Source organism: Phascolarctos cinereus, unplaced genomic scaffold (assembly GCF_003287225.1).
Source record: "Phascolarctos cinereus isolate Bilbo 61053 unplaced genomic scaffold, phaCin_HiC Scaffold_3;HRSCAF=262, whole genome shotgun sequence".
In the NCBI taxonomy this organism is placed as follows: domain Eukaryota; kingdom Metazoa; phylum Chordata; class Mammalia; order Diprotodontia; family Phascolarctidae; genus Phascolarctos; species Phascolarctos cinereus.
The window spans coordinates 30,949,165-30,974,807 of record NW_027555736.1 but is presented as its reverse complement, the minus strand read 5'-3'; the positions used below and the strand labels follow the sequence as shown (position 1 = coordinate 30,974,807).

Here is a 25,643-nt window from a genome sequence, read left to right as displayed (position 1 = left end):
TACAGGACTGGAGGTGTCCCAGCAAGCCAGTGGCAAGCCCTACCTCAGCATATCAGGGGGAGATCCTGAGTTTCAGGGTGGTGGAGCGGGCAAGTGCCAACACCAGGACCCCCACCACCACCACCACCGAGAGCCTCAATACAAGAAGGGGAACTGGTAGACACCAGCTCAGAAAATTGCCATGGATGACTGCATTCACGAGAAGCGAAATCACCCAGTGCCACAACACAACTATGGGGAGCACAACTCCAGAAGGCAAAACTCTAGGCTGATAGAAATCCACCAGCATGGAAACATTCCTGTGCAATGCCGGGGCCAGCAGGAGCCAAACATTCAAGTGCAAGGCCCAGGTGAGCAGGAAAAGAAGCTTGGGTAAGTGCCCCCTTCACTCCAACAGGAGAACTCAACATTTTGTTTTAAAAGTCAGGAAATAGGCAAACACCATGAACAAAAAGCAGAAATAGAAAATGACCATAGATTCTTATTTCAGGGGAAGGGAAGATCAAGGCACAAATTCAGAAGAGGACAACATTTCAATATACCCACATATGAAACCTCAAAGAGGAATATGAACTTGTCTCAAGCTCAAAAAGCCTTCTTGGAAGAACTCAAGAAGGATTTTAAAAATCAAACAAAAGAGGTAGAAGAAAAATTGGGAAAAGAAATGAGAGGTATGCAAGAGAGAGTCAATAGCTTGGAAAAGGAAGGACAAAAATTAACTGCAGAAAACAAGTCCTCAAAAAGTAGAATTGGCCAAATGGAAAAGGAGGCACAAAAACTCACTGAAAAGAACTTCTTAAAAAGTAAAATGAGATGGGCAGCTAGGTGGCACAGTGGATAGAGCACCAGCCCTGGAAGCAGGAGGACCTGAGTTCAAATCTAGCCTCAGACACATAATGCTTACTAGCTGTGTGACTCTGGGCAAGTCATTTAACCCCAATTGCCTAGCCAAAAAAAAAAAAAAGTAAAACGGGCCAAACAGAAAAGGAGGTACAAAATTTAATGGAAGAAAACAACTTGTTAAAAATTAGAATGGGGCAAGTGGAAGCTAATGACAAGACTCAGTCAAACAAGATGACCTTGCCTCTTACTTTACTGAAGTGCCAGAGGTCCTCAAGCCTGAGCTCCCTTCATCTCCCTTTTCCACACTGCGGACGTCTGCCTTCCCCTATGTTTCTTCAGTTCCTTCAGTCTAAGACCAGGTGGTCCTTCTACACACAACCAAGCCCCCCACCTTGTTTTCCTCCACCATTCTGCTTAGATCCTTTGTTAGAGCCCCACGAGATCTTCTCTCTTAGCTCTGAGAAAGCAAAAGAACTGCCTGTCTTTTATAATCATTGTGACCTTATCAACTTGGTGATCTCATTGTTCATATGGGTTTGGTTTTTAACGGTAATAATCCCCAGATCTATATCTCCAACCCTAGGCTCTTTTCTGAGCTCCAATCCCATGTCACCAACTGCTTATTAGACCTTTCAAAATGGATGCCCCAGAGGCATCTCAAAATTCAGTATGTTTGAAACAGACCCTCATTGCCTTTGCTTCTAACCCTCCCCTCTTCCAAGCTTTCCTTCTTCTGTTGGGGGATCCACCATCATCCTTTGAGCATACCAGGCTCACAGCCTTGGCGACATTCTCAACCCCTTGCTCTCCTTCTACTCAATAATAATAAAAAGAGGAGGAGGAGGAGGAGGAGCTAGTATATATTTATCAGTTTATGGTTGGCAAAGTACTTTATACATATTATTTCATTTGATCCTTCAAACAACCCTCTGAGGTAGATCTATTATTATCCTAATTTTACAGATGAGGAAATTAAGGCTGAGAAAGAAAAGGGAAGTGACTTCCCCAGTATCACAGAGATAGCAAGCATCTAAGGCAGGATTTGAACTCAGGTCCTCCTGATTCTAAGACCAAATGTCAAATCTTGACATTTCTACCACCACAAAATCTCAGGTATCTACCTCCTTCTCTCAACTCACACCTGGAGTATTAAAATAGCCTTCTCATTGCCTCAAATCTCCCTGTACTCCAATCCATCCTCCACATAGCTGTCAAAGTGATTTTGCTAAAGCATGGAGCTGACCATGTCACCTGCTATACCCAACTCGATAACTCCCAGGACCTCCCTATCACCTTCAGCATCAAACATAAAATACTCTGTTTGGCTTTTAAAGCAGTCCATAACCTGACCAGTCCTACTTCTCCATTCTTCGCTCTGCCTCCCCTCCACACACTCCACTCACCTATGACCCAGCTACAAGGACCTCCTTACTGTTCCTCCTCCCCTCTCTGTGCCTTTGCCTTGGCTGTTACTCATACCTGGGATGCCATCCCTCCTTACCTCCACCTCTTTGTATCCCTCACTCAGAACTAAGTGCTGCCTTCAACATGGAACCTCACCTGATCCCTTCAGCTCTTCATGCCTTCCTCACCCCCCATCCCCCCAATCATCATGTATCTATGTGATGTATGCCTGTACATGTACATGTTGTCTCACCCATGTAGACTGTAAGCTCCTTGTGGGCAGGAATTGTTTTGTTTTTCTACTTTCTATCTCTAGTATTCCGCTCGTTGGCAACTATAACAGAAGTGGAACAAAGAACTCTCTCTTTAATAGCGACGCTCTTCTACTGATGCCGTGCAGCTTCCAGTTGTGGGACAGGAGAGTCTCAGGTTGAATTCACTGCAAGGACGAGATGGAAATGAACGGTAGCCTAGTAGGCAGCCACTTTGTGGCTGTTGTTCAGTAGTGTCCAACTCTTCGCGACCCCATTTGGGGTTTTCTTGGCAGAGATACTGGAGTGGTTTGCTATCTCCTTCTCCAGCTCATTTTACAGATGAGGAAATTGAGGCAAACAGGGTTCAGTAACTTGCCCAGGGTCACACAAGCTAGCAAGAGTCTGAGGCCAGATTCGAACTCAGAAAGACAAGTCTTCCTGACTCCAGGCCCAGCATTCTATCCACTGCCCACCTAGCTGCCCCAGTGACTGGGCAAGACATTCAACCCCTAGTTGCCTCAGTTCCTCATCTGTAAAATGGAGACACACTGGAGAAGGAACTGGCAAAGCCCTCCAGTATCTCTGCCAAGAAATCTCCCAATGGGGTCACAGAGAGTGGGACACCAACCAAAGAAAACAGGGTGTCTGAGGTTCCACCTCCTTTGATCGGAGGCTATATGAGCACTTGTTAGGAATGTCCACGCTGGACAAGACACTGCCGAGGACCCTTCCAATCCTCAAATTCTGCAACGCTTGTTAAATTAAAGTCCCCCGCTCTCTCTCCTCTGGGTCTTCGTCCACGTCTACTGCTGCTATGCCAACGACTACCAAATCTACTTCTCCTCTTCCCCGAATGCTTTGTCCCACATTTCCATGCCTGCTCCACGCCTGCCCCGGAACTGCCCCGCCAACCAGTAAAACTCAACATCAGGTGGACGCTTAACCTTCCCTTGGTTTCTTCATCTACGAAACAAGGGTTGGGACTAGGCACCCTCCCAGGTGCCTTCCAGCTCTGAGTCTGATCGCCCTGCGTCCTAACCAAATGCGCCATCTTCTCCCCTACATCTATCCCTCTTCCTGATGTCTCTAGCTCTGTTTCTCACTGGGCTGCATGACGTCTCTTGATAGATTTCTCCACCTGCCCCAGGAAGCTCATTACTGGGATAACCTCATCCATCATCCAGTAAGATCAGCCTTGGTAGTGACCTCCCACCTCCTACCCCCCCTTCAGCTTCCTTTGGTGAGGTATCTTTCCCTAGTAGATTGTAAGCTCTTTGAAGGCAGGGACTATTTCTCTTTTTTTTACTTTATCCCAGCAGTTAGTACAATGCCTAGTGAATAGTAGGTGCTAAGTAAGTGTTTATTGACTATTGATGGAGACCCCCTCTTATCCAGGTCCCAAACTTCAGAATTCCATCACCTTTCACCTCTCTCTCTGTCTCTGTCTGTCTGCCTGTCTGTCTGTCTCTCTGTCTGTCTCTCTTTTTTTGTTTGTTTGTTTGTTTTTTGCTAGGTAATGCGGTTAAGTGACTTGCCCAGGGTCACACAGCTAAGTGTGTGTGTCTGAGTGTTATATGTCTGAGGCCAGATTTGAACTCAGGTCCGCCTGAATCCGGGGCCGGTGCTCTATCCACTTCTCTCTCTCTATTCTAACCAAATTCTAGCCAAAGTGATTCCTCTCTCTTCAAATCTCTCATGCTATCCCAGACTTAAACTCTTCCTCCCTCAATTATCCTCTAATTCATAGTTATTCTGTGACCACATCCCTTTCCCCTACCTGAGCTTGCATGGTATGGATAGAGGAGTACAGGGCTGTGAATCAGAGAGAGCTGACTGCAAATCCCAATCCTAGCACTTGCTACTCCAGTCTCTGAGCCTCAGCTGCCTTACCTATAAAAGGGGGGCAATAACTCTTCCCACCACCTGACTCACAGTGCCGCTGTGATGAAAGCATTTGGCAAACCAGGGAGTGCTGCAGAAATGTGAGACGGTACTGCAGTGCACCAGCAAGGCCAGTCAATCTACAAGCATTTATTAGGCGCCTACTGTGGGCCAGGCCCTGTGCCAGGTGCTGAGGACAGAAGCCAGAAGTGTCTCTGTCTTCAGGAGCTCACACTGTGAGAGGGAGATACAATATAAACAGGGGACTGGAGGCCAGGGAAGGGAATTTTGCTCTAGGCAGTCACAGGGACGGTCAATTATGGTGCTCTTCCCAGTAGCAATGGTAACATTGATGTGATGATTCCGTCCAAGGCTAGAGCCAGAGATAACAGAAAAGGAGGGATGGAAGAAGAAACAGGATGCAGCAGGGCTGACACCAACAAGGCCCCCTGCTCCCCAGACCCCCATCTCTGCCATCCCCAACCCTGAAGTCCCAGTGAATGGAAGAACTGTGGTCTGAGGCCTGCTAGAGAGAGCAGGTTAGGTGACTTCTCATTCACTCACTTCCCAGTCAGGATACACTTGCCCCAAAGCAGAGGCCCAGAGTTAAATGGAGAACTTCCTCATGGTGAGGGGACTTGATACCTAGAGGTCCCCATTGGAGGGTTCCTCCTCCTGGTAGGAAGAAGGGGGCAGAAGCAAGACAGACAGCAGTGTCCCAGAGTTAAATGGATTAACTTCCTTGTGGTGAGGGGGCTTTGGTACCTAGAGGTCCCCATCAGAGGGTTCCTGCTCCTGGTGGGAAGAATGCAGCAAGGTAGATGGAAAGATGAGTGAGCCTGGGTGTCCTGGTAGAAGGCTGGATGGGACTCCAGACCCCATGAACTTTGTCATTTTTGATTTTCAGTCCCCAGCCCTGAGCATACCACTTGAGGGATTAACGAATGTTTCTTGAATTTATATTGACCCACAGCACTCCTCTGTCGCTCATCTCAGATAAAGGTTATAAACAACTCTTGAAAAGCTGGAAGTCCTGCGTACACATCAGTTACTAAGAGCAGTCACAGCAGTTGCGTCCAGCAGCATGGAATGAGCGTGTGGGTGGCCTTTAGCCATCAATGAAATGAGAAATACCCTAGGACGCCACTCCCTGGGCTGGGCATGTACAAAGTAAACACCTCTTCTTCTAGACCTGGCTTTGGAAAACTAGTCACCTCCGCCCCAAACTAAAAGCTATATACTGTTCCTCCCTGCTCCCTACTGGGTGCAAAATTTCCCAACAGATGGACCAGCAGGTCCAGAGGAAAGGGGCAATTAAACACTCAACAAAGTATTCATTAAGCACTGAATTCCACCAGAGAAGACAGAATGGACATAGCTAGGTCTATTCAGAATATGTGCAGAATAAATGAGGTAATAATAATGACCTACATTATAGAGTGCTTTCCAAAGCAGTGTGTGGACCAAACAACAACCCTAGAAGGTAGGTTCTGTGATTATGCCCATTTTACTGAGGAGGAAACTGAGGCTGACTTGGCCACCCTGTGGAATGGGAGGGCACTGGCCCTCCTACTCTTCCTAGAGGCAGCAGGGTGTGAGGCCCCCATGGAAACACAGTCATTCCTGATGAGAAGAAAAATGTCTCCACTGATGACTTACTGTTTCCATTACTACTACCACCAATAGCTGATGTAGACAAAGTGCTTCTATCCATTGTTGGGGGGAGGGGGATGTTGGACAAGTCTCTTCTCTCTGGGCCTCAGTTTCCTCCTCTGTAAAATGTGGGGACTGGGCACATCAATTTCAAAGGTCCATTTCAGCATGAAAAATCCATAAGCCTCAAAATGAAACCAAACCCAGCCCAGCCCCATCTGTAGCAGCGTGCAGTGCCGAGCTCCCTGGCCCCAGGCCTCCCAGCTAATGACCCAAACCAGATTGGCTCCACACTCAGGAAGACACTCAGCTTCAAACCCTCTGGGGCCGCCTCCACCTCCCGCCTCTCATTTTCCAGGCCACAGCAACAGCAAAGGGCAGGCAGCCTGACCTGGATGGAGGAAGGATGGATGACCGGAGGAAGGATGGATGACCGGAGGAAGCCAAGCCAAAGCGGCCTGAGCATCCAGAGACAGGCCTGGCTTCCTGAAGTTACTACAGGAACGCCAGGAGATCTGGGCACTTTTCTCCCTGTGGGAGGTGGGAGGAGGAAGGGCCATGGAAAATCCCCATCTGCCACCCCCACCCTGGGCTTGTAGCCACTGGCCTTTGGGCCTACAAACCAGGCTAGGTCCCCTCTAGCCAAGCCAGCCTTGTTACTGAGGGCTCTAACTTGGAAAGAAATTCACGATCCCAAGGTTCCTTTGAGGGGCCAGGTTCAGAAAAGGCCCCTTGCTACAAGGCCCACCACCGCAGGAGCTCAGAGGCTACCGAGTCAGTCCATCCTGGCTGAGAATCCCCTGGCCCCCACATAGGCAATCCAGCCTTTGCCTTAAGACCCCTGGCGATGAGGCCCTCTCAGCCTCCGGACACGCAGCTGTCTCACGTTGGGACAGTTTTAACAATTAGTCCTGAATTTTTTTTTCTCATCAGCAAGCCTACATCTGGCTCTCTCTGCTTCCCACATATTGCTCCTGGGGCCCAGCAGGTCCAAACCTAATGCACCCCTCTTCCACAAACCCACACACTTGGAGGCAGTTGTCACACTCCCATTTCCCTCCTCCAGTCTCCTCTTTTCCCAAGTAAACACCCCTGAGGCCCTTCAGCTGCTCCTCCTAGGGCTCCTCCCTTTCTTAGACACTGCTGGCTTTAGCCTGGATCAGCACCACCTCACCACCTCACCTCCCTCCAAGGACCACAATCCAAGAGCAGCTACTTTACTAGGGATATTTTAAAAAATTACTTGGGAAAACTAGCAAACATTATAGTCCCGTTTTGCAGAAAAGTAAACTGTGGCCTGGAAAAAATCTGAAAAAAACTTAAAAAAAAAAGCACATTGAGTGGACTGCCTGTGGAGAACGTACACAAAGATAGGGGGGCCAGGCTTCAATTCACCTCACTGGGGGGGGGGTCATTCCCATCAGGAGTTCCCAGATCCTCCTGAGTATTAAACAACCCTTGAAATGCAAAAATCATAAACTCCCGCTTCTCCCACTAATAACAGTAATAGTTTTAGGTGGATTCCAAAGCACTACACAGATACCATCTCAGCTATGTCTTATGAGCAACCCATTTTACAGAGGAGAGGTGGAGGGAGGAGAGCAGGGAGGTATTTGAATCAAGATTTATATAAATTCAAGTGTGACTCAGGATTGGAGGACAGACAGACAGAGCTGGAAGAGAACTCAGAGGTCACTGCCTCCAACATCGTCATTTTACAGATGAGGAAACTGAGGCACAGAGAGGTGACTTGCCCAAGGTCACACAAACACTAAGGGGCAGGAGGGGATCTTGAACCCAGGTCTTCCTGTCTGAGTCTAGAGGTCTTTCTATGCCCTGCCTTTCCCCACCAGGATATTAGGAGAATGACTCAGCCCTGCCCCAGCTCTGAGCTACCTGGACAGGGACGACCTGGGAACACAGCCTCTGTCCTTATTACAGGAGCAGAGGGTTAGGGCTTCCTGCTTCCCATGCCTACAGCATCCGGAGATGCTTCGCCCTCTGGCAAGGTCCAGGCCAGTCACAAGCTATTGGCTCTGCTCACTCCCCTCTTTCATGTCTTCCAGGGGAGGACGGGCAGGCCTGATTCATTTTTTTAAGGCCCTGGCCCCCAACTAGAGCCACCGCTACAGCCTCCAGCTGGCCTGGCTCCCTTGTCCCTAACCAAGGGCCTGACCCCATTTCCTGCTTAAAACACCAGCTCCTTCCTCTCCTGCTCCCATCTCTGCTCAGAATAGCAGAAGGCGTCTTTGCCGGGGGAGGGGAGGCCCTTGGGGGTGGGGGGCATCACCCAGTTTTGTTAAACTATTTCATTTTTTTAAATTTTTTGTTATAAGAGGTAACTTGACAGATGGGGAAGGGGAGGGGCATGTTTAGAAATAAAAACCAGAGATCAACAGGGTGGTTTTTTTTTTCTTTTTAGGAACAGCAGAGGGAACCCTGACTGAAGGCTGCCGTCAGTCCAAAAAACGACCCGCTAAACCCAAATACTCTAACTGCATTCACATCAGTATTAGCACAGAGAGGAGGGGGATACAGGATCAGAAATAAGGGACTTTGGAGATCACCCGGTCAGAATGGAGGCCCGAAGAAGGTGGAATGATTGGTCCAAGCAGGATTTGCACTCAGGTCTCCAGACTACTGAGATACCATGCCCCCTCCACCTGGGGGCCCCATTCTGCCTCATCAGTGGTTTGAGCTTCTCCCCCAGAACCCCACGATCTGCCCATTCCCACAGGACCAGCCCAGAGGCATCTGTGACTCCCCATGCTGCCTAGAATAATATCTCCCCTCTCATGCAGGAGAGGTCTGCTCACTCCCTTCCAAAGCCAGCCCGTGACTCACCTTCCCCAGGCCATCATCTCCCATGGTTGGCCCCACCTGACTCCACTCATGCCTCGCCTCGGCATCCCCCTTGCATTAGATTCTCCCGTTTGGCTAAATTACTCTTGCCCTCACGGACAGGGGCCGTGGAAAAGCATCTGCTACTTCTGTCCAGCCAGCATGGGGCCCTGAGTGCTGGAGCAGTTCTAGAAACGCCTGAGCAGGGCGCGCGAGCTGAAAAACAACCTCGAAACCCTTTGGTGACTTCCCACAGGGCGGGCTTGTCAGAAGGCCTTGTTCTTTCAGATAAGACCTGGAGCCTCCTCACTCTGGCCAGCTCTGATGGGCTGCTAGGGCCTCTCAAGGAGGCAGCCCCTCTTCCCTGGCATCACAGAACCAGAGTTGGAGGAAACCTCAGAAGTCAGCCAATCTAAACCCGGCTGCCCCATTTCACAGATGAGGAAAGTGGGCAAGAAGATTCCAGATGCACCCCGAACTCAGGAAGCTTCCGCATCCCACAGCTGAGACAAAAAGGATTCCAGGGTCATCTTGGGGCAATCCCTATGTCTCTTTGGGTCTCAGTTTCCTCATCTGTACAGTGACAGGATTGGATCAAAGGAGTTCTAAGATCCTTTCCAGGGGGCAGCTAGGCGGCACAGTGGATAGAGCACTGGCCCTGGATTCAGGAGGACCTGAGTTCAAATCCGGCCTTAGACACAGAACACTTACTAGCTGTGTGACCCTGGGCAAGTCACTTAACCCCACTGCCTAGCCAAAAAAAAAAAAAGCTCCTTTCCAGCTCTCAGCCCTGTGAGGGGCCTTGGGCACTCATTAGAAAACCCAGGCTTCTTAATCCTCCAGCCCCTTAAGAAACATGGAGTTACTGATCAATCAATCAACCAGCTTTACTAGGCATGGATCTAATGCCAGTCACTAGGTAGCACTGGGAGACAAAGACAAAAGTGAACAAGCCCTGCCCTCACAGAGCTTAAATTCTATCCAGTTAGATGACGTGTACATGGACAGGTATATACAACAAAGAACTTCAGTATCACTCCCTACTAACACTCTCTAAGCCCCAGTCTCTTCATCTGTCAAATGAAAACAAAAATGCCCACAATACTTATCTCACAGAGTTTCAAGGAGGCTTGAGCGAGATAATGGAAGTCAAGTGCTTTGCAAACTTTCAAAGTACTTGGGGGTTGGGAGGAAGGGACATCTGGACAAAATGGGGCCCAGGAACTTTATAAGGATGACTTCTATGGTCCCTTTCTAAGAACTGCTGGCTTTTCTCCCTTCATTACAGCAAACAGCAATGGGAGGCATCTCCAAGAGAAAAATTTAGGCTGGATAGCAGGAAAAACTTCCTAACAATTTGAGCGGTCCCAAAGTCTGATGAAAGGGCTGACTCCAGCGGTGATGGCTTCCTTAGAGGTCTTCATGCAGAGAGTAGAAGACCACTGAGGGGGGGTGCTATGGGGCTGCCCTTTGTGTATGGGTTTGATTGGCCACTGACGTCCCTTCCAGTTCTCAGATTCTGTAATTTCACTCTTTTCTTGTCTTGTCTATCTTACTGGTACTGTCAGCCTTTCCTTCGGTAATACTTTTGGCCTTCCTCCATGGTTTCTCGGGCCTTTCTACAAAGCCCGGGCTTGGGGCTGGGAAGCCCTTTGAGTTAATTCAAGTTTGAAGTCCCAGACCATGCAGCCCAGGTTACCCTGACCTCTCAGTGGCCTTGACCCCAGGTGGCAGCAGCCTCCCACTGCTGGGGTCCTTGCCCAGGGCCTAGGACAAATCTGTCACAGTGAACCAGCTAAAAATACAGGCGGCTACTGATCGCTCGGGTGAACAGCACTGGAATGCGGTATGACAGGATGAGCAGGAGCCCTGGGATGTGGACGGCACCCAGGGAACCGCTGAAGCAACGCACATGCCCACTCCAGGCTCAGTGAGGGAGAAGGGGGATCGTGTGGAAGGGAAAGCTTTACCTTTACTGCAGCATTTACTGCAGCACTGACATGTGCAATGTGACCTTGGACAGGTCACTTCAAGCTTTCTGTGTTTTTCCACTGGGAAAAACAAGGATAACAAATACTCTGTCTGATTTGAGCCCTCTGATCGATCAATATGGTACAGTGGAAAGAGAAATGGATTTAGCATCAGAGGATGCAGGTTTCATTTCCACCTCAAGGCCATTTACTCTGTGACTTTATAATCTCTCTGCTTCCTCATCTGTAAAACGAAGAGGGAGTTAGACAGGATGATCTAAATCTATGATCCCATAATCCTACTATGTGCTGAGCATTGTATTGGGCACCAGAGAGGCAAAGACAAAAATGAAACTGTCCCTGCCCTCAAAGAGCTTGCATTCTTGTAGAAGAGGCAATGAGACAAGATATACAAATACAGGTATATACTATGTAACTATATATGCCTTCAGAAGGAAGGCATCCCAGAAATGTGTTCGGCAAGAGGTCACGTCACAGCCAGCTACAGCTCAAGGTAACAGCCGTGCGGCTAGCTGGAAAGGACCACAGAGGCCACCCAGTCTAACTCTGCCCTCATTTTACAGATGGGGAAACTGAGTCAGGGAAAGCAAGGGATTTGCCCAAGATGATAATCGTGACAGTGCTTGTTTCTACAGCACTTTTCATTTTACAAAGCGCGGAGGAAGGAAGGAAGAAGGATTTACTAAGTGCCTACTGTGCACCACACACTGGGCTAAGCACTTTACAAATTTTATGTCATCTGATCTTCATGATATCAGAGAGCATTGGATTTGGGGTCAGAGAACCCCAGTTCATACTCTGCCAACTTGACCCCTGGGTGACCTTGGTCTCTTCAGCTCTCTGGGTCTCAGCTTGAGGGGCATGGGCTAGACCTCTGAAGCCCCTTCCAGCCCTGATGATCTAGGAACCTATGGTCGCCTTGACAACTGGGTGAGGCAAAGTCCTAGAATGGGGTAAAGAGCACGGGATTTCGAGCCAGAGGACCTGCCTCTCCATATGGTTCTGACTGCCTCATATGACCTGGCTACAGTCACACTAGGTTGTTTAAACAGCCACTTTATGGCTGTTGGAAGAATATAACTCTCACCTCCCTTCCTCCCTCCCTTCCTCCTCAACAAGAGAACTTCTCTCGTAATAAGTTATAGCTCAGCAGAATAAGCCATCACATCTGGGCCTTAGTTTTCTCATCTGGAAAAGGAGAAGGCTGGACTTGATGTCAAAGGTGTCTTCCAGATCTAAAGTCTATGATCCCAAGTATTACTGTGCCCATTTCACATATGAGAAAACGGAGGTGTAAGAGAGATTTTGTTGAATTCCTCAAAGCAACAGAACTTGGACTCAAGCCTGACTCCCAAGGTCAATGCTCAAGGTTCCCTTCAGCTCTAAATCCATGAACCAGTATCCCATGCCAATCTCACAATGGACCCAGGTTCCCTAACTTCAAATCTGGCACCCTTTCCATCACAATCCACTAAGTCCAGGGCATTTCCACTTAGGGTTTTCTATGCACATTCCCCATCTTCATGGTGTCTCTATGGGAAGGTCTTACTTCCCAGTCTCTGCACACTTGCCTCCTTCCTCATCCCCTCTCCCAACGAGCACCCATGAATCCAACATCCCTTCAGGCTTATCCCAGGCAAGGACACAACCAGTCTGATCTGTGGCCAGCCAAAAGGTCACTAACAAATGTCCTACCTATAGTCCTCTCTTCGTTGGTGCAACAGTCAAGTGGTTTCCTTTCCAAGGTGCAGATTTTTTGTCTGTTTTAGATTAAATATTTTTAAAACGCCTAGTATGTGCCAGGCATTGTGCTGAGCACTTTACAAATATCTTGTTTGATCCTCACAGCAACCATGGAAGGGAGGGAGATAGTATTATTATTTTTATAGATCTTGGAGGACTGGAACACTGGGCCAAACTGAGTCAGAAAAAGCCTACCAGGAATAAACGGAAAGTCTTATACTTGGGCTAAAAAAAATCAACTTCACAAGTACAAGTGGGGAAGGCCGGGTTGGCCAACAGCTCCCAATGATTCAATAATGAGGTGTGCAGAAGAGGCACACACAGAGTCTTGGACTGTGGCTGATGGTACCAATGATCTCGGCCCTGATCCTGCTATACCTGAGGTACTCGGGGACCACGTTTTGGGAAGATTTAGGGTAAATTAAAAGAGTGTCCTGGACGAGCCAATCACGATAATGAAAGGCCTAGAGTTCATGTCATCTGAGGATGGATGTTTGGCCTGGAGAAGACTTGGGGGCAGGGTGAACAGACATCATCTGTGTCTTTAAGTATTCTAAGGAAGAGTTCTTGCCTCCCCAACTAGAACGTGAGCTCCTCGAAGGCAGGAAAAACGTTTTTGCCCCTTTTCTGCTTCCCCAGTACGACTCACGGCATCAGGGTGCCTGGCTCATAATAAGCACTTAATGAATGCTTGTTTTTCTACGATCATTGAGCTCATCATTTCTTATAGCACAGTGATTTTCCATCACAATCATATACCACAACTTGTTCAGCCATTCCCAGACTGATGGGCATCCCCGCAATTTCCAGTTCTTTACCACCACAAAGAGAGCTGCTATAAATATTTTAGAACATATATTTAAAAGGAGTAGCAAGTTGTACAAAATAGACTTGCTGCTTCATGTGCAATCATCTTTTTTTAAATTACGCTGTTATGGAAATGCTTGTTTTATTCCATAAATTAAAAATAAAATAAATAAATTTTTTTAAAAAGCAAAAAAAAAAAATAAAGGCTTGCTCAGTCTTCCCGTAGCACCTACATAACAGAGCTGTTAAAAGGGACAACTGCACAATAGCTATAAAATATTTTGCAAACCTTCAAGTACTGTACAGGGTGTCCCAAAACACTTTGTGCACTTGAAAACTATTAGTTTCAAGCTTTAAAACTGCACTAAGATTTTTGGGACACCCTATGTAATGGTAGCAATCAATAAATCTTGGACTGGCCTGGAGGCCTGCCCTGCCTCCCCCAGTTATAACATTATTTCTGTGCAAAAAGGCATTCAGAGTACTGAAGGCTGGATATACAAAGGGACTTCTGGAAAACCATTTATTTCAATCTAATACTCTGTTCTCTAAGGAATTCAAAGCATTTTCCATATTATTTTATTCATCCACAAGTATTGTTTTATTTTTTTAAATTTTAAAATTTTCTCTGATGACAATATCTCTTTGAGCAAAGAGAGCTATTACTCTTATTTATTTTGTCAATGGCACAATTTAGTCAGGGAGTGGTGGAATGTCTTACCCAAAGTCAGTCAATAAACAGGGACCATGTATCCTGAGAGTCCAAGGCGCTGGCCTGTCCTAGCACACAACCCAAACTGATTAGGAGCCAGGAAAAGAGACCTGGCTTTTGCATGGCAATGATTAGTGTTTAAAATCATAGACTCCAAGAGACCTTAGAGCAGAGAGTCTTAACCTGTTTGGTGTTCTGGACCCCTCTGGCAGTCAAGTGAAGTTGACAGGCCTCTTCTCAGAATGTTGTCAAATGCATAAATGCATAAAATACATAAGGAGTACAAAGAAAACCAATTATAGTAAAATAGTTAAGAAAATATATATTAAAAGTTCATAGAGCCCTTCACACACACATTAACAACTTTTCCCTTAAAGATGCCCGAGTCCAACCATTTCCCAAAAGCTCTGAACCTCACCAAGGTTAAATAGTCTGGGCCAATGTCACACTGACAGTTTATGACGTTCCCCTGGAGAGCAGAATGCTTTTTGCCCATTCAAGGGCCTAGGGAAATAACAATGTGGGTGTGTACACTTCCTCCAGGGTTAGGGAGACAGATTCTATTTCAAGGGATGTACTGCACATTTCATGTTTTAGCTGAGCCTGCCTCCGGATTTAGTCATCCACTCCTTACCAAGAACGCAGGCACGCCTAAAAGCCACAGAATAAGAGCCGGCCTAAGGCAAGAAATATAGAGACAAGGAAGAAGTCAATAGGTCCCTGTCCTTGTTTTAATTCCCTAAAAAGTTTGATGTACTTCTACTAAATAAAACTAAGAGTTTTTTTAAAGATTTTTTTTAATCCATAAAGCTAAGATTATATACATATTTCATTAGCAGCAGTCAATGGAATCGGTGTTTCTCATAATAGCCCTGTCAACTTAATGCAGTCATACTTTCCAACACGAGCTCTGCTTGATAAGGCAAATGAGGTCTTGGGCTAATTTTATACCAAGCACAGAGCCAAAACATGAATGAACACATGTAAAGGAAGGAGTACAAAGGACTGACTTTATAGTCACTTACAAACTTAACCTCCTAGTGCTTCAATGATGGAAAATGACGAGGTTAGACCAGATGACCACGGCAGTTAGATCCCTGCCAACCCTAAGTCACAGGACCCTATGAAAAGAGAAGATTCTCAAAACTACTGATGAGCCAGTTCCTGGAGTGGGAGATGGGGGGTGGAGGTGTCCAAACACAGGTTCTACCACCAGCTGAAAATAAAATAGTCAACAGGCAGGGAAATAGGGAAGATATCAAATTTCTCTCCAACTTCAGAACATACTTTGAACAATCAACGAGTTACTACACTTTCAAATTTCTCCAGTAAACTTCAACCTACCTCAAGAAAAGAAAACCCACAAGTTCTAGGACTCAATTCAACACACATTTACTAAATGCCTACTATGAATTAGACACTGTCTTGGGCAATGGAATTACAGAAAGTTTTAAAGCCTTCTGCACAAACTAAATCAATGCAACCAGAATAAAAAGAAACTATGGAGTGGGGGAAAAAATCTTTGCATCAAACATCTCCGATAAAAGAGTAACATCTGACATATAAGAAACTGACACAAGAGCCATTCCCCAACAAATTAGTGACCAAAAACCAAAAAAAAAAAATATTCCCTGCCCTTAAGAACTTAGATTCTACAAGGATGGAGGGAAGGGGGGATTCTGTCAAACACAAGTATTCCGAGAAGAAAGTTTTGCTTGTACATTCAGTGAAGCCTCAGAAGCCTTGGATGGCTGCCGTTACTAGGAAGTTACTTTGGGAAAGGTAACCTCACCTGTCTAGGCCTATTTCTTTTAGCCACAAGATGGAAAGAATAATAAGCTTCCCATTCTGTCTACTTCAGAGATGTTAAGGATGAAGAATATGGTTCTCAAAACATGTTTCTGATTATTCGAACACAGGAAATATCAAAGAAAACCTGATCAATTCAAGTTGTTGGGTTTTTTTAATGTGGCATTTTGGTTAATACAGATGAACTTTCATTTTATAAAAGTTTATAAAAGTACCAAGAACATTTTTCCTTTGGTTACCAATCAACCAAAATGTGTCCTAGCGGTAAGAGAAATTAAAATATTTTAGGAGAAAAAGTGGGGTTTTAGTTCTAGTTGTCACTCTGGAAGGTCATTCTTCTTTAAAATTAGAGCTGATGATGTATTCCTACAACACTTTTTTAAAGCCTGCAATAGCACTTTACATACACTGCTCCTCCTCTCCAATACTTGAGGTCAAGAAATCCCCAGAAGAGATCTTAGATTGATGTCATCAACATTAGTCCAACTATATTATGTGAAGCCCTGAGAGGTAAAGTGATTTTCCCAGGGTCACCCTGAAATTGGGTGGCAGACTCAAAATTAATCAAGATTTACTGACTCTGGGGGCAGCTAGGTGGCGCAGTGCATAGAGTACCGGCCCCGGATTTAGGAGGACCTGAGTTCAAATCCAACCTCGGACACATAACACTCACTAGCTGTGTGACCCTGGGCAAGTCACTTAACCCCACTGCCTAAACCAAAACAAACAAACAAACAAACAAAAAAGATATACTGACTCTGCATCCCAAAGCTATTTCACACCCTCCCTAAACTATGGAACAGAATTACGGATCAGGAAGGGGAGAGTAGGCATTGCATCATCAGGTCCCACCTTCTCATTTTATGGATAATTTGAACAGTCTAGTTTTTCCCCAACCCCTCCCCCCTTCACATTCTGATACTGAGACTAGCACAAAAAAACAACATGAGCCAGAGAAGGAATTTGCCCAAGGTCTTACAGCTAGCTGGTGGCAGAGAACAGGATGGGAAGTCTCCTGACTCCCATCCAGAGACACTCTTAAATGGTGAGCAAGGGAAAGTGTTAGATTAGCCAGAGGACCCAGGTTCATATCCCAGCTCTTCCACTTAATATCTAGAGCAAGATGCTTCCCCTCCTGGGCCTGTTTCCTCATAAGTACAATGAGGGGTTGATTTAATAATAGCTAGCATTTATATGGCACTTTATGGCTTATCTCATTTGAACCTCATTTGATGGATGCCCTGTGTCTCTCCAAAAATAATAGAAACTTCACCCTCTTTAGCATCTTCTGTCGACACCCAAAGAGGGCCTTCAATCGATGGTGAATGGCTGATTCTCATGTTATGCAAAGAAGTACCTGCCCCGAAGTGTTCCTGAAATATTTAGTTTGACTCTAAGGGTCTGGTTAGTTCTCCCTAAGGTCCCAGCCTTACAAGCTCTTGGAAGGAAATGAAACACTTCTCAAAACAGCAAACAACTTACTCTGAATTTGGGCCAGCTGTTTCATGGCTGGAGAGAGTTGAAACTAACATAGCTGTCTTATGGCTGGAGACAGCTGCAACTGACTTAGATGGGAGAGAGTTGGAACTGACATAGCTATCTCAGAGCTGGAGATAGCTGAAATTGACATAGCTGGAAGAGTTGAAACTAACATAGCTATCTCATGGCTGGAGACAGTTGAAACTGACACAGCTCGGAGAGAGTTGAAACTGACATAGCTAACTCATGGCTGGAGATAGTTGAAGCTGACATAGCTGGGAGAGAGTTGAAACTGACATAGCTAACTCATGGCTGGAGATAGTTGAAGCTGACATAGCTGCGAGAGAGTTGAAACTGACATAGATATCTCGTGGGTGGAGACAGATAAAACACACACACACACACACACACACACACACACACACACACACACCCAGCTTCCTGGACATCTAGGAATCCACCATGTTTATTCTTCTGCAACTAATTCTCACACACATTCTCCAAGGCTTCCCTCCCAGTCTTTCAAGGAGTCTGGGCGCCTGAGGCTAATTGGTATTTTATCAGATAAGGATCCCACAGAGTGGGCACCCACCGAGATACTACTATCAGAAATTTGTTTGCCTTTGTCTCCTCTTGTTTGGGAAGAGGCCCTGGTTAGTGCCAAGCATCCAATACCTCTCTGGCTTCCTTCAGTCACATGGGAGGACCAGTTGCACAAATTCTTTATGGAGTAAGTCTGACTGCTGCCTCTCTCCCCCATTTTCTGGTCTATACTTGGATTTTCCACCAAACATTTTTCAATTTTCAAACACAGTCACTTTAATCTCATTCAAACTCAGGTTCTGCATCTATAAAATGGAGATAAGACTATCTGCAGTACTTACCTCCCAGGATTTCTTGTGAAGATGAAATTATAGAAAATGTACATAAATAATAATAGCTAACATTTATTTAGCACTTTAAGCTTTGCAGGCACTTTTCAAGTTATTTTATTTGATCCTCACAATAACCTCAGGAGGGAAGTACTATAATTATACTCATTTTACACACAAGGAAACTTGAGGCTGAGAAGTTACTTAACTTGCCCAGGGTCACATAGCTAGGTGTCAGAGGCTGAATTCGATCTCAGGGCTTCTGACTTCTAAGTCTGGCACTTCCTACACTGCAAACCTTAAAGTTCTATGTAAAGGGTAGTGATTATTGAATGTGAGAAGCAGTATGGTTCACAAAATATGCAATGTACTTTGAAATCTTCAAAGAGCTATATAAATGAGCATTCACAGGATCAGAGCTGAAAAGGTAGGCAGCACTGGGTCTGGAGAACCTGGGTTCAAATCCTGCCCCTGATTATTTGCCATACATATACTTTACAAGATGATACCAGGTCTAGTGCTGGAAGGGACCCATCCATCCAGCTCTTTCATTTTAGAGAGGAGGCAAGATTCCAACCAAGGTTTCCTGACTTTTAACTGTACCATACTGTAGCTTAATGGATCAGAGAGAAAAAAATATGGAATAATGCATAACTCTGTACTAGTGTTCTGTTCCAGGGAAATTGGAGGGGGATGTTCTTTTTTTTTTTTTTTGAAGGGAAGATAAATCCTTGAGGGAGGTCACCTCCAGGTTTCTTGGCACCCAACCACCAAGGTCAGCTGCAGCAGTTGAGGGTACGTCACTTCCTCTCTAGAGAACCCATCCAACTTCGAGCTGTGACCCTCCATATCTGAGCAGAAATGCTCAGCCCACCCCCCAAAACAAATATTCCCAATCTCATCACATTTGTGGAGCAAAAGAGGATGGCATTTATTATTTATATTTAGATCTATGTGGCTCAGGTAACTGAAGTCCAGAATGTGGATGTGTATCTTCGGACAATTTTGGATTGTTAAATGTTTTCTAACTAATCTTGCCAGGGACATCACTTATTAAAGTTCTGTCATCAGTCGAGTTACACCTCGGTTTGTTACTCTGTATAATGTGGATGAGAATAGTAGAGAGTTGAAGGAGAGAAAAATCAGAAAATCAGACATCCCTGGAGGAAATAAAGTCTTCATTTTCTAGGTGGTGGTGGGTTTTTGGGGTTTTTTGGCTTTTTAAGTACAAGGAGGAGAATATAGTCCTTGAAAGGCCAAGTTCTTATCTTCCTGGATAGACTTTCTCTAAGCAAACACAATAGTACATAAGCTCCTGCTTAAAGAGAAGTTAAGTTTGGTGAATCACAGAAGGGACCTCAAAGGTTATCTAGTTCAAACTCAGCATTTTACAGACAAGGAATCTGAGTCCAGGAGAGGGAAAATTAATTTGTTCCAAGATGCAAAGTGAATAAATGTCAGAGCTAGGACCTGAACTGAGGGCCCTTTCTCCACCACCATGATATTCTGTCTAATTTATTCTCTCAGGGTCTCTTTCAGGACAAACAATAATTTACATTTCACAATAATAAATTCTCATTTCTCTAGGGCTTTACCATTTCCAAAACATTTCCAAGGCACGTTCCTCACAATGTCCGGAAGGCAGTGTGGCCCAATGGAAATGAAGGCTGTGTTTGGAGTCAGGACGACCTGAATGACCTTGGGCATGTGACTCCAGCTTTCCAGGTCTCAGTTTTCTCAACTATAAAGCCAGGGAGTTGGATTCAGGGGCCCTAAGGTCCCTTTCTAGCTCTGGATCTAAAGTTAGGTAGTTGGGCATGATTACCCCGTTTTTACTGAGGAAGAAACTGAGTGACTTGGTCACGGCTGCACAAAGCTCTTTCCTCCTTCTGTGAGGCGGGCAGTGCAAGTATTTCCCCTGGGTTACAGAAGGGCAAACTTAACCTGGGTCACAAAACTAGTCAGTATATTAGAGATAACCGTTGTACCTAAGTCCCCAGATCCCAGAGAGAATGAGCTAGTGAGGTGACTAGAAATTGCTTTTTTAAAAAATCACAAATAGAAGCTCAGTTTAAAAGTATCCAGAGCCAAGGTAGCTAGGTGGCAAAGTGGATAGAGCACCAGCCCTGAAGTCAGGAGGACTTGAGTTCAAATCTAGCCTCTAGACAAAACACTTGACACTTACTAGCTCTGTGACCCTGGGCAAGTCACTTAACCCTAACTGCCTATTAAAAAAAAAAGTATCCAGAGCCTTGAAGCAAAAATTGATTGGTAGGCATTGTGAGCCCCAGTGGATATTAATTAACCTTGCCCTTGCCAATTTGGCTTCACTTTATAGGATCACAGACTCAGGGCTTTAAGGGTCATCTAACTCAATCCTCTCTTTTTATAGATGAGAAACATAGGGCCCAGAAATAACTGGTCCAAGGTCAAACAGGTGGCAGGGCTGAGATTTAGGCCCAGGTCCTTTGGATTTCAAATCTGTCACTATTCCACACAGTTTTAGGTGTGACCCTGGGAAAATCCCTTCATTCCTCTGAGCCTCAGTTATCCATTCCAAAGGGCTATGGAAATGGGTGGTTATAACAATGACGATATGCTTACATACAACCTAATGCTCTACTAAACACCTTTCAAAAGTACAAACCAATGCTACCCAATCTGGATAGGGGCACAGGCCTGCAACCATCCCCCTACCTTGGCCCTTTTCTGCTGCTTCCAAGACCCACTGAATGACGCTGAGCACTTTCTCTGACCCCATTTGGCCAATGGGAGACAACGGGTTCAGATCCCATCTCAGAACTTACTATCCATGTGACCCTGGGCAAGGAGCTTAACCTCTCTCTGCCTCACTTTCCTCATCTGTAAAACACCGATGATGAGAATAATAGCTAACACTTAAATAGCGCTTACTACACGCCAGGGACTATGCTAAGGGCTTTACAATTAATGTCATCTGATTCTCATAACAACCCTAGGAGGTAGGTGCTATTAATAGTCCCATTTTACAGATGAGGAAATTGAGGTAAAGAGACTTGCCCAGGGTCAAACAGCTAGTAAGTGTTTGTAGCAGGATTTGAACTTAAGTCTTCCTGACTCCTTTGACAATTCCTTATGAAAAACCAAATGAGCTAAGGCAGTATAGCCAGTCTTCATTAGTTTTATTATCAGAGACCACCTCCATTTTCTTCAAAGTGCTAGCATCCTTGCCAAAGTGTGGGAGATCCACGTTCCCCTTCCCCAGGCCAACAGTGACCTCTCTTAATTTATCTGTAAAATAGTGGTAGTGGGGGGTGGGGTTCTAGGTACTTTCTAAGGTCCCTTCCTGAGTAGAAGTGCCCAGCACATAGCAGCCACTTAATAAAAGTTTACGGCTACTTTTTAAAAATAAACCTTCTATGTAAGCCCCACCAGGGAACAGTAAGGAAGTGAGAGTGAGACTAGACTACGCGTAGTGCTGGGAGCCCCTGAGAGGAGGATGTATGTACTAATAATAGTATTAGCTCACATGTGCATAGTACTTTAAGCTTTGCAAAGCACTTCACAGATATTATTTCACTTAGGACATCTGATGAAGGGCGTCAGGACAACTGACAGCCATGACAGGCCAGGCCTAGGTAGGAAGCTGACGGTGCAGAGTGTGTGGCTCACAGGCCTCAGAAGGTTTCTTGGGCCACACCCAGTTTAAGCTTTTAAAAAGCAGTCTCTCTTCTCTCTCTACCTCTCTCTCTTTCTTTCTTTCTTTCTCTCTTTCTCTTTCTTTCTCTCTTCTCCTCCCTCTCTTTCTTTCTCCTTTTCTTTTTCCTTCTATCTCTAGTTCTTTCTCTTTCTCTCCTTTCTAATTTTCTCTCCCCTCTTTCCCTCTTTCTCTCTCTCCCTCTCTCTAGTTCTTTCTCTCTCTCTCTCTCTCTCTTTCCCACTCCACCCCCCCCCAATCCACTTGCCCAAAAGGAAGGCTTAACTTCTGGGAACTGATTCATGGAAATTCACAGAAATTTGGAAAGAGGCCTTAAGAATACCTAGCTCAGTGGCAGGACCCCACCTAAAGCATCCCACAGAGATGAGAAGTCATCATGCTTTGAAAAGCTCTCCCCTCACCTCTGGGAGGTCACTCAGACCCCTGTGACAGGACAGAAGCCTAGGACACAGGATTCCCACACAGGAAGAGAAGGGGCAGACACCACATATGTGAGTTTAAAGGACCACATGCCTATGGGGGAAGCCATCATTCCCTGCAGCCCACTCCTTGGAGGTATGAGGAAACAGGCCCAGAAAAGGGAAGTCACTTGCTCTGAGCCCCAGTGTTAAGAGAAGATGAGCCTTTGGTTTTATGGTTCTATCAGGCTCCCCCTGCTTATGCCACCCCCAGGATCTGTAGCCTCTATAAGATACTACATAAGACTAGAATCCTATCTTGGAGCCAAGTGACTGTGATTCCCTTCCCCTGAGGATCAAGTCAACTGAAATAACGTGTCAATGCTTTGCAAACCTCAAAAAAGCCTACTATCATGGGTTCATAACCCCTTTTGTGTCACAGAACCACCTGGCAGTCTGGTGAAGCCTATGGGCCCCTTCTCAAGATAATGTTTTAAAAACTGAAGGAAATGCTAAATGAAAAATCAAAATGAATTTTTCCCCATCCAAGCTCATGGACCCTCTGAAATCCATCCAAGGACTCTTGCACTGTTAAAGTTAACAGCTTGAGCCTCAGTTTCCCCATCTTTAAAATGGAAGTTATCCTAACTTCCCAAAGATGAGAAAGCACAATACTAAACCAGGTGCTCCACACACAGTAAATGATTTGGCAAGCTAGCACTCAGCTGCCCATAAAAGGCACTCAGGGATCCTCAGACCTTGTCATTTCTAAAGCAAGGATACCAAAGAAGCAGTTCACCCAAGCTTTCTCAACCACTAATCACTGGGCTTGGGACACCCTGGGGAAACATGATGACCTGTTCCTCAGGGCTGAACATCTCAGTGCTGGGGAAGAGAGTGTCAGGGAAAAAAGAATTAAACCTTCCTAATTTGGCAGCTGCAAATTCCATCCAGGGCAATAGGTCACCATTTCAGCCTTCTCATTCAGTACCTAAAGTACCCTTCAAAAGGCTACTTTGGCCCTCACTTCTCATTCCACAGGTCCGATCCTTCCTGTAGGAGCCCAAGAGCTGTGACTGAGTATTCAACCTTGGTACCGACACTCTCTACCTGTGTGTGACCTTGGCCAGGGATGCCATCTTTCTGGGTGGGTTGGCCCCAATGCCCTCCAAGGTTTGCTTTCCACTTCTGCATCTGTCTCTAGTCTTTTACTCAGATTATCTAACCAGTCCCAAGTAAGAAAGGGACACACAAGGACAACTTGTGTGAAGAAAAAAAAACAGACCATAAGTGGTGGGAAGACCTCACCTCTGTGGGGCCACCTAAAGCTAGTGCTCCTCCATCACAAGGGGATGCCCAGGTTTGGAGTCCACATGCAGAAGCCCAGAGGCCACTCTGATCTGTGGGGTGTTTTTGGCACACATTCTCTTGCAACAGGACAGGGCAAACGTGAGTCTGGTACCAGAAGATCACACCACAGGGGTGGTGGAGAGGCCTGGCAGCATCATATACACTGTAGGTTTGTGTGGGGATAGAAGATCACACTACAGGGGTGGTGGAGAGGCCTGGCAGCATCATATACACTGTAGGTTTGTGTGGGGATCCTTAATACAGATACAAATAGTCACAGTCATGCATATGGTGAACCCCACCACTAAGGCTTCCAATTCATCTGAAAGCAACCCGTATACACAGGATGTTTATGCGTGTCTCTGGAGACACAGAAATACAGGGGCATAGTGGTCCCAAACACGTATGCCACGCACCATCCAGGCTGAAATGACCCCAGAATCTTGTTTTATTCCCACGATTTGGAGAAAAATCACAACTCCCGTCTTTCTGGAGTTGGAAAATCCAGCCAGATCAGAAGCTGAGAAAGAGGAGGCAAGGGAGCCAATGGTGTTCTCCTCGCCCTGCCCCCACCCCCATATTACGGGATGCTGGGGAATGCCTGTGGCTGGCTCCCCCCTCCATCTTAATTAACAAGCTAGCCCAGCTAACAGTGGCTGAGGAGGAAAAATAGGGGAATGGGCCCCGGTTGCCCCCAGCTAAGAAACTACACTAGACTCGGTTTTCTTCCTCCACGCTCGGCCTGTGCTCTCACGTTCGGAAGGCTTTTCCGAATCCGTGCCTCCACACACCCCCTACCCCCCACGCTGGGTGCAAAGCCAGTGGCCCAGAGGGGGCTATTTCCGAGGACCGCAACAGAGGCCTTGGGGATGGGAAATCTTGCTTCTACAGTACGGGGCTGCTTGGGGGCAAAAGGGACATCGCCATCCTGTTTTCAAGGACATTGCAGTAAGCCGATGGGTCTCATAGGCTGTCTGGTCATGCATAGACCACCCTGTGCTCGGGTTAGAACCTGGGGGCGGGGGAAGGCTCCCCGGGAAAACGAGGGGGGGAGAGAGATCCGGGATTCCATGCGGCAGCAGCTGCTTTCCGAGGAAATGCGCGCAGCTCCAGCTGCAGACGCCGGCCTCCCGGGAGGATGGGGCCGGGAGGGAGAGGGAGAGAAGGCTCGCAGGGAGGCAGGACTGCGCACCCCTGGACCGACCGGCACCCACCTTCTTGATGCGGTCATCCTTTAATTCGGTAAAGTAATAGGCGAGCAGCTGCGCGGCGATCATGGTGCCGGCGAAGGCGAGCCCAGCCTGGGGGGCTTAAGGCTGCGCTGCGCTCCGCTCCTCTGAGACTCCCGAGCCGGCCTGGGGTCCTCCCTCCGCGTCGGTGCCGGGCCCGGGGACGCCGCTCCTTCCTCCTCCCTCGCAGGCGGAGAAGACGCGGACGCTTCCCCTCCTTTCCTCCTCCTCCTCCTCCCGGGGAGGGTGACAGCACTAAGCCGGCCCACCTCCTGCTCTCCCATTGGCTGCCGGCGCCCGGCTCTGCTGCAGCGGGGTGGCCGGGCGGGGCCCGCGGGCCGGGACTGGGGCGGCATCCCGGTCTGGCTGCTGGAAGGGCCGAGCGAGCGCGGGACTCGGGGTGGGGCGGAGTGGAGCCGGGGGGCGGGCAGACATCCCCCCAAGTCAGGCATCCTGGCAGGGGCACGTCGCCCACGTACTGCAAGGAAGGCCTGCTTGAGTGGGCTTGGGGGGGGGGGAATGGCGATGCAGGGGGTGCCCCGCCCGCCTTCCTGCCCTAAGCCCAGGATGCTGCGGCCTTGGGTGAGGATGACGAGTGGACAAAAGGGGGCGGTCCAGCTCCTAGCCTCCCTCCTCCCTCCTCTGGGGGTTCTGTCCCCAGAGGTTCTACCTCTGCTTAA

At 46.9% G+C, this 25,643-nt stretch overlaps 1 protein-coding gene across 2 annotated transcripts in view; it reads right to left on the bottom strand.

The window, feature by feature from the left end:
* Positions 1-25,643, bottom strand: part of LOC110200049 (hexokinase-1) — a 139,870-nt gene that overhangs the window by 60,358 nt on the left and 53,869 nt on the right. Inside the window, exon 1 of one of the 2 annotated variants that reach the window (XM_020975147.2) lies at positions 24,949-25,196. The exons of the other annotated variant lie outside the window; for it this stretch is intronic. Coding sequence (XP_020830806.1) covers positions 24,949-25,011 — 63 coding nt within the window. The 5' untranslated portion in view covers positions 25,012-25,196. Of the gene's footprint in view, positions 1-24,948; positions 25,197-25,643 lie in introns of those variants that run through there. 2 annotated transcript variants of the gene reach the window in all.